Raw genomic sequence first — 15,824 nt, 5'->3', positions numbered from 1 at the left:
TTCTTTGACTTGCTTTTCTCCACTCAAAAATATACTGTTGACATTCATGCCGGATTAACTTACCAGCTGTATACTATTCCACAGGCCTCCCTGGTGGCTCAGTTGGTAAAGAATCTGCCTACAGTGTAGGAGACCCTGGTTCAATCCTTGGGTCAGGAAGATCCCCTGGAGGAGGGCATAATAACCCACTCCAGTAATTCTTGCCTGGAGAATCCCCATGGACCAAGGAGCCTGGTGGGCTGCAGTCCATGGGCTCACAAACAGTTGGACACGACTGAACAACTAAGCACAGCACAGCATACTATTCCACAGCATGGCAAGTCCTAATTTAAACTGTTTCCTCTTGTTAAAACATTTAAATTTCCTTCAATTTTTCATTACAATGAATAATACCACATTGAACTAAAGTATGTTCAAATATAACAAATATTTAAGTGTATATATATATACGTGCATATACTTAAGAAGTATGTGCACATATGTAAGTGTGTATATATATACTTTTGTACAATAATATGCAGAGTAGATCTTTCAAAGTATATTTGCTAGGTCAGAAGACATGTATATTTCTCATCTTTACCTGTAAAATGGTTTTCTTTACATTGTTAGTGTTGTGAATTCCTAGAATATTGGTAATTATACTCAAAGCATGAAAATATAGTTCAAACCCAAATATAAATTGTTTGTGAATAGAGACAGTAAATATAGTAGGAATATAAATAGGAAACATCTGAATTTGTTGAAAACAGATTTACTTTTACATACCTCTATTTCTCCCAAATGTAAAGGTCCTCCTGAGTCTGCAAAGAAATTGAACATACATCTGGTCACTAAAAACTGAAATTTTAATAGCTTTCTGGACAGTAAATAAATACAAGGTTTACAAATGAAAAATAAAATCTTACGGTAACAGCGAATATCCATAGCATGAAATTCTCCTTTGTGGTAGAAAATTACCACTTCTCTGTCATGGACAACAGCTGTTATTCTTTCAGATCTTTTAATGTCCTCTTCTCTACCCACATAGACAGAAGCATATTGCTCCTTCGTTTCAGGATCTTGTTCAGAGCCATCAGGATCCATGCTAGTGGAACAACAACAAAACCACAAACAAACAAAAAGAAAAAAGAAAAAAATTGCAAGTGGTCTTCACTAGTTTCATTACACTTAACTCACAGAGATAATCATAAGAGAAGTTTGATTTCCCTGAGACTGATGGAGGTGCTTTTAAAAATACTGGATTATAGTCAGTCATGATTGTAAGAATTCTTAAAGCTTGCCAACATTAGGGAGGACTGACCACCTTTAGGCTGGACTTGTATTTGATTCATTTCATTGCCTAAGGTAGATATTTCAGAACTCCGGACAGATACTAAAGTCTCACTATCCTTTTATTCCCTCTCAAATTCAATGCTAAACAACACCTGCATATTATCAGTGTTGTTTTTAGCTTTTGTTGAAGGTAGTTTTCTTCGGCAAGGGCCTAACAGAAGCAAAAGAGATTAAGAAGAAGTGGCAAGAATACAAAAGAACTGTACAAAAAAGCTCTTAATGACCCCTAGAGCCAGACATCCCGAAGAGAGAAGTCAAGTGGGCCTTAGGAAGCATTACTACGAACAAAGCTAGTGAAGGTGACAAAATTCCAGCTAAGCTACTTCAAATCTTAAACCATAATGCTGTTAAAGTGCTGCACTTATTATGCCAGCAAATCTGGAAAACTCAGCAGTGGCCACAAAACTGAAAAAGGTCAGTTTTCATTCTAATTTCAAAGAAAAGCAGTGCCAAAGAATGCTCAAATTACTATACAATGACACTCATTTCCATGCCAGCAAGATTTTGGTCAAAATCCTTCAAGCTAGGCTTTAGCAGTACATGAACTGAGACCTTCCAGATGTATAAGCTGGATTTAGAAAAGGCAGAGGAACAAGAGATCAAAAGCTAGGGAATTCAAAAAAAAACACCTACTTCTGTTTCATTGACTATGCTAAAGCCTTTGACTGTGTGGATCACAACAAACTGTGGAATATTCTTAAAGAGATGGGAATACCAGACCACCTGACCTGCCTCCTAATGAACCTGTATGCAGGACAAGAAGCAACAGTTAGAACCAGACATGGAACAATGGACTGGTTACGAATTGGGAAAGGAGTATGTAAAGGCTGTATATTGTCACCCTGCTTATTTAACTTATATGCAGAGTACATCATGTGAAATGTCGGGCTAGATGAAGCACAAGCTGGAATCAAGATTACAGGGAGAAATAACAATAACCTCAGATATGCAGGTGATACCACTTTAATGGCAGAAAGTGAAAAGGAACTAAAGAGCTTCTTGATGAAGGTGAAAGAGGAGAGTCAAAAAGCTGGCTTAAAACTCAACATTCAAAAAACTAAGATCGTGGTATCTGGTCCCATCACTTCAAATAGATGGGGAAAATGTGGAAACAGTGTCAGATTTCATTTTCTTGGGCTCCAAAATCAATGTGCTTGGTGACTGCAACCTCGAAATGAAAAGACACTTGCTCCTTGGAAGAAAAGCTATGTCAAGCCTAGACAGTGTTTTAAAGTAGAGACATCACTTTGTTAACAAAGGTCAGTATAGTCAAAGCTATGGTTTTTCCAGAAGTCTTGTATGGATGTTGAGCGTTGGACCATAAAGAAGGCTGAGCACCAAAGAATTGATGGTTTTGAACTGTGGTGTTGGAGAAGACTCTTGAGAGTCCCGTGGACTGCAAGGAGATCCAACCAGTCAATCCTAAAGGAAATCAGTCCTGAATATTCATTGGAAGGACTGATGCTGAAGCTGAAACTCCAATACTTTGGCCACCTGATGTGAAGAGCTGACTCACTGGTAAAGACCCTGATACTGGGGAAAATTGAGGGCAAAAGGAGAAGGGGGCAACAGAGGATGAAATGGTTGGATGTTATCACTGATTCAATGGACATAAGTTTGCACAAACTCCAGGAGATAGCGGTGGACAGAGAAGCCTGGCGTGCCTGGTCACAGAGTCAGACACGACTTAACGAATGAACAACAGGATTCTTTGACAGTCTGAATAGTCTTGAACCTCTTGGTTAAAAGGTGGCTAAGTTGGTTTTGCCTGGTGTAGACAAGCCAGTTCATACAGATCAACCAGATAACCATATTCTAGCAGGAAGGAGAAGTGTGAATGGATGCCTTTAATTTTCTTAATTCACACAGAAAATGTCATTACTTTCTTCTGTCTTACTTGGGCATTCAAAACAGTGACTTTCTCTTCAATTTATAGAAGTATATAAATTTTAGAGAATCTGTAAGGTATTCTAAATATTTTTTTTTTCTTAGCACAGATATTCAGCCTATATCTTTGAAACCAACCCTTTCAAAAGGACCTTCTTCAAGAACATAGCCATGGTCTATTAATTTCATATGAGAAAGAAACATCAAGATATATCATTGTCAGGGGTTTCAGGCCCCATGTAGAGGATTTTCCTGAGGGCCTCCCTTATGTTGGTATTTTTATTTTTTCTATGATAGTTTCTAAGTAAAACTGTATATCCTGTTTTGCCAAGAATGTCTGTATTTATTTCCTTTTTCTCCTAATAATTAGAGCAACGGTTAACAATGCAAACTTCAGGGAACAAATATGACATCTCTGTAATTTCCTAAACTTGATTAGTGTAGTGCTTTCCTTTATACATTGAATTCAAAGTTCCTGCCTCTGCCCAGTAAGAAAATTGAGTGAGGCACAAACTCAGTTTGGGCTGATGAACTGGAATGAAGGAGCTACAGAAAAGAAATAAAGAAGGATGTGCTAAGTCGCTTCAGTTGTTTCCGACTCTTTGCGACCCCACAGACCGCAGGCCGCCAGGCTTTTCCGTCCGTGGGATTCTCAGGACAAAAATACTGGAGTGGGCTGCCATTTAACTCCCAGGTTTTAGGTTGGTGCAACTATGTGGTTTGTGATTGTGATTGGGCAGATGAGAAAGGAATGATATTTTGAAAGAAGGGAAGAATCAGGAACTAGTTACATTTTGTACAGAGTGAGTCTGAGGTACTCAAGAGATATCAAGTCAAAAGTCAGATATATGAGACTAGAATTGAGACTCACTAGAGAGATAAATTTGGAAGTTTTCAAACTACAGAATTCAACAGAATCACTTGGAGTGGCAGTGTCAATACGGAATGAGGTCTAACACAATTTCTGAAGAATATCCAATATTTAGCCATGGATTAGCCATGCTTGACCAGAGGCTGGATTGGAACTTTTCTAAACCATTATCTGGTTTTACTTGATTTTGGCAGGTGCCCAAAGTATACAAACTACTCAGATGGTAACATTTACCTCCATACTGCTGCATGTGCAGTCATTATCACATTTTGTGACAGAACAGAAGGGCAGTAATGACAAGAAAAATGGGGACAGACAGATGAATTGAAAAGAGGAGGGGGGAATAGGCTGAAGAAAAAGAAAAATATGGAATATGCAACACATATAACTAACAAAGGACTGATTCAGAAAACGTGAAGTATTCCTATAAACAAGTGAAAAAGGCAACCATTATAAAAATGGGCAAAAGACACAAACATTTCAACATTTCACAGATGAGGAAATCTGAATAGCCAGAAATCACATGTAAAGATGCACAACCTAATTAGTAGGAAAATGTAAAAGAAGTATAAAGCAAAGTCAAAACAGGATTCTATTTTCCATCCACCAGACTGGCAAAAAATAACAAGTATTGGCAAGGATATGGAGCAACTGTTAGTGATGACATCAATTAGAGGTACAACAATCTAGCATTCCCTAGCAAAGCTGAACACATTCATGACCCAATAATCCCACTTCAGATACATTCCCTAGAAGTGCACACAGGTACACCAGGAAAAATGCACAAGAATGGTTATACAGCAAAAGACAGGAAACAAGTCAAATCTATCAACAGTAGAATGGATGATTTTTACACTCGTTCAATGCAATATTGTGTAGCAGTGGAAAATGTATGGCTATGTCAAGTTGGATTAGTCAAAAATGTAACTTTAAACAAAAAAATTTTAAGAATTCAGAGTATGCTTCTATTTTTATAAAGTGCCAAAAGGGGCAAAACAAAACAATGTATTATTCGTGGATAAATGTATATAGGGAAAATTTACAAAGAAAAGCAAGGGGATGATAAACACAAATTTTAAGTGTTTATAAATGTATTACATTTACTCATATTTAAAATTACTTTTTTCCCCCCAAATATAAGTGGTATCCTACTTTATGTAACAAATAATCCAAAATCCAAGAAAAGGGATAAAATGGTATTTTGTGTCCTCAGAGAATGTATATGTAAACAGATCATGAATAGATTATTTGAGATTTTTGTACAGCTTATTTCAAGACTTGGCCATAGAGGAAGAAATAAATCTATAATTCTCTTACTTTTCTTTTTCCAGGCAACAAATAGAAAAGAAATACAAGATTCAAGCAAGTACCAAAATACATGAGATATGGATTAGCATCAGAAGTTAATTAAATTCTATTGAACTCCCAAATAAATGAGAACCAAACACTATCCTTTCTCGTTTCAGTCTCTTAGAGACTTTGCAGGGTTTCCCCACCCCCACCCCCAACCAAGGAAAATTGTAGGGAACTTTGCATGGGCTGATAAGAAATGAGCAGAGAAAGCTGGGGCTAAATGATAAAGGTTTCAGAGAAATATGATCAGTTTTGCATTTTGCTTAGAAAAGTATTATCTCATCCTTCAAATAATTGTTCCCTCCTAGCATCATAGGTGGTACTATTTATGATATCTGGTGACTATAATTAACACCTATATTATTCTCAATTAAATAATGTGAATATCACGGTCCATTCAGACAGCAATACAAGTCACTGTGTTCACTTTAATTACTGTTACTTTGATGCACTATTCATATGCTCCTACACATTTTCTCTGTGTTGAGTCAGCTTTAAGATAGTAGACTCCTAAAGTAAGACAATGAAATGAAAACTTAAACTGCATTACTCAGTATTGGAGCTAGAAGAAAACTGCTTAAAGAAATGTTGAGTCATTTTGTTCCACAGTTCTCTTCAAGAGATATTTTTTTGGACTGTACCTAAAATTAGGTTTCTAAAGGTGCTAACACCACATAAAATTACTAATTAGCTAAATTAATCCTCTGTCTCTATTAGATACCTTTCCGGCATAGGGAATCTTTTTCAGCATAACTTAAGTTTCTATAAGACAGTGGGGACAAAAGAAACATGAAATTAAAGGAATTTCTTCTTATTCTTGAGCACAAAAGCACAAAGTTGCTTTTACTAAGTCTGGGGACTTGATCTACACTTATCAGAATGCAAAACTCCAAGGTGACACCTTTACTTTAGGTTCAGAGATGAGAAATGCCATAGCTTTAGATTTGTCTGGCAGAATAATAGATAAAACTAGCTACCTTTAGTGAGTGCCAAGTGCTTGGACTCTGCATATATGAATTCATTAATCCCCAGGAAAAAACGCCTATTTTCCAGATGAGGAAACTAAGGGTAAAGGACTTTAACAAAAGCTTGCCCAAAGTCACAAAATCGCAGTGGAGATTCAAACTGAGGTCTTATGTCTAAACTTTGTGAAGACTGATATATAAATCTTACCATTTTATCTAAGTAGCATCCACGGATTTATAAAAATAGGTGGCACGCATATAAACTATCTTGAAGGTACAAAACCTTTTCGCAAAGATGTTTGTGTGTACACTCCACATATATATATCCTTAGATGATGGCCTTGAATTTTTTTTAATTTAGGAAAGCCAATGTGCAAGACTCGTGTCAACAAATGCTTGAAACGAAATCAGTTCAGTTCAGTCGCTCAGTCGTGTCCTTCTCTGCGACCCCATGGACTGCAGCACCCCAGGCCTCCCTGTCCATCACCAACTCCCAGAGCTTACTCAAACTCATGTCCATCACTTTGGTGATGCCATCCAACCATCTCATCCTCTGTCCTCCCCTTCTCCTCCTGCATTCAATCTTTCCCAGCATCAGGGTCTTTTCCAATGAGTATGTTCTTCGCATCAGGTGGCGAGAGTATTTGAGTTTCAGCTTCAACATCAGTCCTTCCAATGAATATTCCCAGGACTGATTTCCTTTAGGATGGACTGGTTGGATCTCCCTACAGTTCAAGGGACTCTCAAGAGTCTTCTCCAACACCACAGTTCAAAAGCATCAATTCTTCAGCGCTCAGCTTTCTTTAGAGTCCAACTCTCACATCCATACATGACCACTGGAAAAGCCAATAGCCTTGATTAGATGGATCTTTGCTGGCAAAGTAATGTCTCTGCTTTATAATATGCTGTCTAGGTTGGTCATAGCTTTTCTTCCAAGGAGCAAGTGTCTTTTAAAATTTCATGGCTACAGTCACCATCTTCCCTAATAGAGTTGCGCAGCCAGTCCTGGAATCCACAAGTGTCGTCTGTGACATTAGAGACCTTACAGTAGCAGCTGCACTCACCTGGGTTTGAACCCCCGGCTCTGCGTGACTTGTGAGAAGTCGGCTAATGTCACTGCGATGCAGTGTGTGCGGCTATAACGCAGACCTGCACTAAGGGCAGTGGTAGGGACAAACGTCTCAGGACAGTCAAGTGTCCAGGATGGGTCCTGGGGGTGGGAAATTCTGCAATCACCGTGGCGGTCATCTCTTAAGGGTCCTGCCAGCTCTGACAGCCTGTGGGCAAGGACTTCAAGCTGTGTTCAACGTTTGAGTCAAGACAACCTGCAGTTGTCAACACCAAGCTCAAGAACCGAAAAGACAACCAGAGCATGGCTATCAAGACATGGGTGATCGTTCTGCCTGCAGACTTCAGGAGTCAGATACCCAAGACGGCTGGGGCTGCGGCAACCCTGGGGCAAGTTTCATACATTTCAGAGCACAAATGCTAAGAAAAGTGAAAGTCGCTCAGTCCTCTCCAATTCTTTAGAATTCTTCAGGCCAGAATACTGGAGTGGGTAGCCTTTCTCTTCTCCAGGAGATCTTTGCAACCCAGGGATCGAACCCAGGTCTCCCACACTGTGGACGGATTCTTTACCTGCTGAGCCACCCGGGAAGCCCAAGAATACTGGCGTGGGTAGCCTATCTCTTCTCCAGTGGACCTTCCCGACCCAGGAATACGAACCAGGGTCTCCTGAGGATTGCAGGCGGATTCTTTACCAACTGACCTAAGAGGGAAGCCCAATGCCAGGAAAGCTTGTTAAAAAATGGCCCAGGGAAACAGCTGTTAAAAAGCAGACACATTACTTTGCCAACAAAGGTCCGTCTAGTCAAGGCTATGGTTTTTCGGGTAATCATGTACGCATGTGAGAGCTGGACTATAAAGAAAGCTGAGCACAGAACTGATGCTTTTTAACTGTGGTATTGAAGACTCTTGAGAGTCCCTTGGACTGCAAGGAGATTCAACCAGTCCATCCTAAAGGAAAGTAGCCCTGAATATTCATTGGAAGGAGTGATGCTGAAGCTGAAACTCCAATACTTTGGCCACCTCATGCAAAGAACTGACTCATTTGAAAAGACCCTGATGCTGGAAAGATTGAAGGCGGGAGAAAGGGATGACAGAGGATGAGATGGTTGGATGGCATCACCAACTCAGTGGACATGAGTTTGAGTAAACTCCAGGAGCTGGTGGTGGACGGGGAAGCCTGGCGTGCTGCAGTCCATGGGGTCGCAAAGAGTCGGACACGACTGAGCAACTGAACTGAACGGAGGCTGCAGGTCCGGAGTGAGGACCAGCCTTGACGGTGAACAAGCTCGATGGGCCCTCAGTGCCCGGGCGGAAGCCTGCGCTGGGGGTTCATGGTTAAGGAGAGCAGCGTCTAGGGCGGCGGGGCCGCAGCGCTCAGAAGACCCAGGAGGAAACGCAGCACTGCAACCGCGAACCCACCCCCAGTCTCCGGCGCCACCGGAAGCCCGAGCCCCGGCCCCGCCGCCCGGCCGGAAGTGGCGAGTCTCGCGAGCCCCGCCCCGCGCGAGGCGGCCCAGCCCCGGGCCGGGAACAGAACTTACCTTCCCCGATCCCCTGCCCCACCTCCGCGAGACCCGGCCGCAGCGCCGCCGCGTGAGGGTACTGAACCGGCCAGGGAAGCCGGCGGCCGCGTGGCGCTCCGCGTGACGGGGCGGGGCGGGGCGCCACCGCCCACGTGACCCGAGCGCGCCCGCCCCCGGGGCGGCCTCTGAGGCGTCGCGGGCTGCTCGCGGCGCTCCGCCGGGACCTCCGAACTGACCGTCTCAATCGTGTGTGTTACGGACGTGGGCTCCCCCACTTCATTTTAAAACGTTTGCTGAGCTCATCACATTTATCTAGATTTTGAACTCACCCAGGGGTCTTCCTTCTAGAAATTTACCTCATAAAAATATTTGCTAGAGTTCGTCACAATGCATATAATCTATGTATAATGGTGTTTATTGAACTCACTCAGGGGTCTGTCTTCTAGAAATTTACCTCATAAAATATTTAGTTTGTCATGATGCATATGGTCAATGTATAATGGTGTTTATTGAACTCACCCGGAGTCTGTCTTCCAGAAATTTACCTCACAAAAATATTTAATAGTGTTCATCACAATGCATATAATGTATGCTACTGCTGCTAAGTCGCTTCAGTCGTGTCCGACTCTGTGCGACCCCATAGACGGCAGCCCACCAGGCTCCCCCGTCCCTGGGATTCTCCAGGCAAGAACACGAGTGGGTTGCCATTTCCTTCTCCAATGCATGAAAGTGAAAAGTGAAGTCGCTCAGTCGTGTCCGACTCTTAGCGACCCCATGGACTGCAGCCCACCAGGCTCCTCCGCCCATGGGGTTTTACAGGCAAGAGTACTGGAGTGGGGTGCCATCGCCTTCTCCAGCATATAATGTATAATGGTGTTTATTGCCAGAAAAGTGACAATAGCTCAAATGAGCATCAGCTGGGAAGTGGTTAAATACAATGTAGACATGTGAATTACTTTCTAACCACATACTCACCAGCAGGATTCATGATGTAATGAATGAATTTGTTACAAAGTATGGAATACTGTGTAGTATGCTTTCTTTGGGGGTAAATAAAAGTTATTTCTCTAGATACAAATAATGTAGATATATGCACATAAGCTTAAAAAATTGGGTCTTTAAACTTGGGGGCGCGGAGATGGGTTTCACTCTCATCTTTTGAACTTTGCAACTTTGTTTTTTTCTATTTATATTTCTGTGAGGAAAAAACACCAACAAAAAACCCCCCACACATGCATGTGTTCAAAGTTGGAAGCTAGATGAGTCTGATAGGTTTTTATTTTTTTAACTGGAGGAAAACTGCTTTATAAAAATCAGCCATGTTATACGCATATGCCGACGTTCTTGAGCATCCCATCCATCCCCGCTTCCCACCCCTCTAGGTCTTCACAGAGCGTCAAGCTGGACTTGCTGTGTTATATAGCAAATTTTCACCAGTTATCTCTTTTACATATGTTAGTGCATATGTCAGAGTAACTTTCTCCTTTTGTCCCAGTCTTTCCTTCCACTGTGTCCATAAGTCCCTTCTGTATACCTGTGTCTCCATTCCTTCCCTGTGAATAGGTTCGTCAGTATCATTTTTCTAAATTCCATATGTATGCGTTGATATAATACATTTATTTTTTCTCTTTCTGAATTACCTCACTCAGTATGACAGGCTCTAGGTTCATCCCTCTCACTAGAACTGACTCAATTTTGTTCTTTTTTATCGCTTATATTCCGTTGTATATGTGCACCACATCTTCTTTATACATTCATCTGTTGATGGACATCTAGGTTGCTTCCATGTCCTCAGTTCAGCCGCTCAGTTGTGTCTGACTCTGCAACCCCATGGACTACAGCACACCAGGCCTTCCTGTCCATCACCAACTCATGGAGCTGGCTCAAACTCATGTTAATTGAGTCAGTGATGCCATCCAACCATCTCATCTTCTGTTGTCCCCTTCGTCTCCTGCCTTCAGTCTTTCCTAGCATCAGTGTCTTTTCAAATGAGTCAGCTCTTCCCATGAGGTGGCCAGAGTATTGGAGTTTCAGCTTCAACATCAGTCCTTCCAGTGAACATGCAGGACTGGTTTCCTTTAGGATGGACTGGCTGGATCTCCTTGCAGTCCAAGGGACTCTCAAGAGTCTTCTCCAACACCACAGCTCAAAAGCATCAATTTTTCAGTGCTCAGTTTTCTTTATAGTCCAGCTCTCACATTCATACTGCTCTGAATATTGGGGTACATGTGTGAGTCTGATAGGTTTTTAAAGTTTCCCTGGCTATCTTCTAATACAGTGGTTCTTTGGTCACACTTTAGTCACCTGGGAGTCATGATTCTAGACCAATCAAATAAATCTCTAGGGGTCATGGGAGGAGAGGGAATCAACATATTTTTTTCTAAGTTCCTCAGTGATTCCAGTGCAACTTTAAGGTTGAAAGCCACAGTCTGCTTTTAACATGCTGACATACTGATTGAAGATGCTAGAGAGGCCCAGTGGGTCAGGGGCAGCTGAAACCCCAGGACCTAGTTCATTGACCCCAGTATGCCATATAAATGCCTTTTTTCCCCTCTATAAGCCAAAATGTGTAAAAGATTGAGAAGCTCAGAATAATGAATTTGTGTACCTAGCTATTTTTTAAGGGGGCCATACCCTGGAAGCACTGGGGAGCTAGTTCCCTGACCAGGGATCAAACGAGGTCCCCCTGCTTTGGGAATGCAAAGTCTTAGCCACTGGACCACTAGGGAACTTCATGCTTTACCAAAGTGATAATAAAATATATTTGGGTTTATTATAATTTAAATTATCTGTTAACTGTCTCAGATTATTTTACCAGCACATGGAGTGTGTTAGCAATACTCAGCTTGAGTCATTGAAGAACTATATAAGAACTTTTAATGAAAAGTTCTTTTTTGCTTTGTTACAGTTTAGGCATTAAGGAGCTTCCCAGGTGGCGCTAGTGGTAAAGAACCCACCTGCCAATGCAGGAGATGTAAGAACCACGGGTTTGATTTCTTGAGTTTGGAAGATCCTCTGGTGAAGGGAATGGCAACCCACTCCAGTATTCTTGCCTGGAGAATCCCATGGACTTCAGAGGAGCCTGGAGGACTACCATCCATGGAGTTGAAAAGGGTTGCACATGACTGAAGCAACTAAGCATGCATGCGTGCACGCAGGGGCATTAAAATAAGACACATCTTAGATCCACTGATCTTAAATCTGATTTTGAATTAATTGAAGACCTCAGCAGATATGTGGTCAGGTTGGGATCACAGCAGATCACTCATGGGTACACAAAAGCGAAAGACATGAAAAAGTTTCTTATACCTTTACCTAAAGTATTAATATGGTTGGTCATGTGAAAATATGAAATGCTTGGAAAACTATAGTGGGTGGCAGAATAAACCACCTCTCTCAACTTCTGAGACACACACAAAGCTATGTGCCCAGCCTACCTGGCACAGGGCATGAGCTAACAGCAGGAACCCATAAAGCCCATTTGAAAGTCATTATGAAAATGTGCTAGTCTCTGAGTTGTGTCTCTTTGTGACTCCACAAAGTATAGCCCACCAGGCATCTCTGTCCATGGAATTCTCCAGGCAAGAATACTGGAGTGGGTCGCCATTCGCTTCTCCAGGGGATCTTCCCGATCCAGGGATCGAACCTGGGTCTCCTGCATTGCAGGCAGATACTTTATCATCTGAGCCACCAGGGAAGCCCCAGAGTCATTACATTCAGAATAAAATTAATGATTCCTACTGTCATTTTCCTTTTCCTCTCCTCACTCCCTCCTTTCCTTCCTTTCTCCTTCTCTCCCTCCCTCTCCCCTTCATTTTGTTGCAATAGAACAGTTCCAGTCAGTGTGGGCAACACTTCCACAAAGTTCTACCTGAGAACATTTGAGGGTAGATTCTACTTCTCTCCTTGGAACTAATTTTTATGTCTGTGCCTTCCTCCAGTTGTTTCTTCAGCCTTCCCTTTCCTACTAGTGACACCTAGTGGTAGCCCTGGAAAGGAGTTTTGTTCCCAGTCACCAAAAACACCTATTTCTCTGTGATCTTGCCCCTCCATATCTTTGTCTATAAATACTTTCAAATGTCCCTTCCCACCTTTGTGAACCCCCTGCTCTTTTTAAAAAATTAATTGATTTGTTTGGCTGTGCTAGGTCTTACTTGCGGCACATTGGGTCTTCCATCTTCATTGTGGCATGTCAGTTCAGTTCAGTCGCTCAGTTGTGTCCAACACTTTGCGACCCCATGGACTGCAGCATGCCAGGCCTCCCTGTCCATCACCAACTCCCGGAGTTTACTCAAACTCATGTCCATCGAGTCGGTGATGCCATCCAGCCATCTCATCCTCTGTCGTCCCCTTCTCCTGCCTTCAATCTTCCCCAGCATTGTGGCATGTAGGATCTTTTTTTCCTCAATTGGGCCATGCAGGCTCTTGGTTGTGGCACATGGGACCCAGTTCCCTGACCAGGGATCGAACCTGGTGCTCCCCACCCCACCCCACCCCTTGCATTGGAAACACAGGGTCTTAACCACTGGTCTTAACCTACTCTTGCTCTTAGGATCAAGCTGTTTGTAGGCAAGTTTTTCTGAGACCAAATCTTTCCTTCTGAGAGGTTCAAAAACTGTCTTCAGTAATAAGCCAAAGTTGATTTTGTGAGCTAGTGAGAACCTTTGTATGTTGCTAGTATCACTACTGGAGAAGGAAATGGCAACCCACTCCAGTGTTCTTGCCTGGAGAATCCCAGGGACTGGAGAGCCTGATGGGCTGCTGTCTATGGGGTCTCACAGAGTTGGACACAACTGAAGCGACTTAGCAGCAGCAGTATCACTACAGGAAAGTTTGAAGAGTATCCACCAATCTGAATTTGCTTCTTCAAACCAGAAAAGGGTGATAACACAACCTGTATTTGGCCATTGAGATTACGATTGTGAGAAAATGACAATGACTTTATATACCACCTATCTGCTTACAACTCCAAAATGAAAGTTTACACAACATTCATTTCTATGGATGTCTGCATACTTTTCCCACCTGGATATTGTGCCAGAAACAGTGGTGTCCCTCAAACATCCCATCTCCTAGCCCACATTGCCCAGCCCCACTTACAGTCAGTTGAGGCTGTGTGACTAGTTTCGGCCAGTGTGCTGTGGGTGAAAATGCAGTGTCACTCCCAGACCGAAGCATAGGAAAGCAGATGTGTCTTTTTATATAACAACTGAATTTCTAGATGGTGGAGTCTCCATCAGTCACCACCCCAACACACTCTCATCAAGCCGTAAAAGACACGTAACTTACGTGAGAGGTGAACTTTTGTTATGTTAAGGCACTGACATTTTAAGGTTGTTTACAACTGCAACAGCATAGTTTAACCTGATATCCCATATACAGTTGTCTCCAATTTTATATGTTCAAAACTGAAATATTAAAATTCTCCCATAAATCTGTGCTTCCTTTGTCTCCTCCATCTCTGTAAGTGACAGCACTGTATATTGACATGCTTAAAGGTAGAAACTTAACTACCATACTTGAGATCTCCCATCTCCTTCTGTGCAGAACAGTTAACACATCTGACCTGAGACTACTGTCCTTAAAAAGCTCTGCTTGCAAGATTGGTCCTTGGCTGGTGTCTGGTAACTTGGCTGGTAAACATCCCCTACACTGATGTAAAAATTTCCCTAAGAAACAAAGGTGACTCACCGTGCCTAAACTGTATAGACAATATGCCTTATGCTAACCATGACCTGGGCTTCCTTGGTAGCTCAGCTGGTAAAGAATCTGCCTGCAATGCTGGAGACCCTGGTTCAGTCCCTGGCTTGGGAAGATCCCCTTGGGAAGGGATAGGCTATTCACTCCAGTATTCTTGGGCTTCTGTGGTAGGTCAGTCAGTTAAGAATCTGCCTGCAATGTGGGAGACCTGAGTTTGATCCCTGAGTTGGGAAGATCCACTGGAAAAGGGAATGGCAACCCACTCCACTATTCTTGCCTGGGAAATCCCAGGGACAGAGAAGCCTGGACGGCTACCATCCATGAGGTTGCAAAGAGTCGGACATGTGACTTACCATGCAGATTGGAGTGGCTTAAATGTGCAGCCAAATGGACTTTGCTCACAGTCTTCTGGATTTAATTTACATACCCAAACTTCTGCCTTCTGCCTTCAAGGTGCCTCCTTGAGAGGACAGATGAGATTGTACTCTGCAGACATACAGGTCTGTAGAAAGGAGGAGGGGACTGAGCTGAGCATACCAAAAAGGGAGTGAAGGGTGGTGATTTTAAGAAAAAATTAGAGGGTTTCTTGTTCACTTCTGACTTCTGTCTTCCAGGTAGGATGCCAAGTCCCGGGCATGAAGCAAATGATATGTAAGCCGGCTGTAAGTGGTGGGTGGAGAAAGGAGTTTGGTCACTGAATATCAGATAGTCTGCCCTGAGCCTCAAGCAAAACACTGGCCGTAAGTACCAAGCCAGGCTTAGCAAATTTGTGAAGTGTCCCATATTTTTTTAAGAGGCTTCCCTGGTGACTCAGATGTTAAAGAGACTGCCTGCAATGCAGGAGATCTGGGTTCAATCCCTGGGTCGGGAAGATCCCCTGGAGAAGGGAATGGTAACCCACTCCAGTATTCTTGCCTGGAGAATTTCATGGATAGAGGAGCCTGGTGGGCTACAGTCCATGGGGTCTAATGAGTCGGGCATGACTGAGTGACTAACTCACACATAGTGGCCTTAGCAAATATGCATAGAGCTATGTGGGCCCAGCAAATGCACCACCCAGAGGGCCTTAGGTCATTTGGGCCTCAGAGTGCAGACTGTTGCTCCTTGACTTTGAACCTTGTTCAG

General features: G+C 42.6%; 1 protein-coding gene across 2 annotated transcripts in view; it reads right to left on the bottom strand.

Moving 5' to 3' along the window:
- RFESD (Rieske Fe-S domain containing) overlaps positions 1 to 9,109 on the bottom strand; it is a 29,029-nt gene extending 19,920 nt beyond the window's left edge. For both annotated transcript variants that reach the window (XM_068980741.1, XM_068980740.1), the window contains exons 1-3: positions 9,018 to 9,109; positions 906 to 1,084; positions 766 to 800 (exon numbers count right to left, since the gene is read on the bottom strand). In XM_068980741.1, the coding sequence (XP_068836842.1) occupies positions 766 to 800; positions 906 to 1,083 (213 nt within the window). In that variant the 5' untranslated portion in view covers position 1,084; positions 9,018 to 9,109. The remainder of the gene's footprint in view (positions 1 to 765; positions 801 to 905; positions 1,085 to 9,017) is intronic.
- Positions 9,110 to 15,824: the final 6,715 nt, after the last annotated feature.

The sequence above is a fragment of the Capricornis sumatraensis genome, chromosome 9 (assembly GCF_032405125.1).
Source record: "Capricornis sumatraensis isolate serow.1 chromosome 9, serow.2, whole genome shotgun sequence".
NCBI classification, from domain to species: Eukaryota; Metazoa; Chordata; class Mammalia; order Artiodactyla; family Bovidae; genus Capricornis; species Capricornis sumatraensis.
This window is presented reverse-complemented; position numbering and strand designations above follow the sequence as displayed.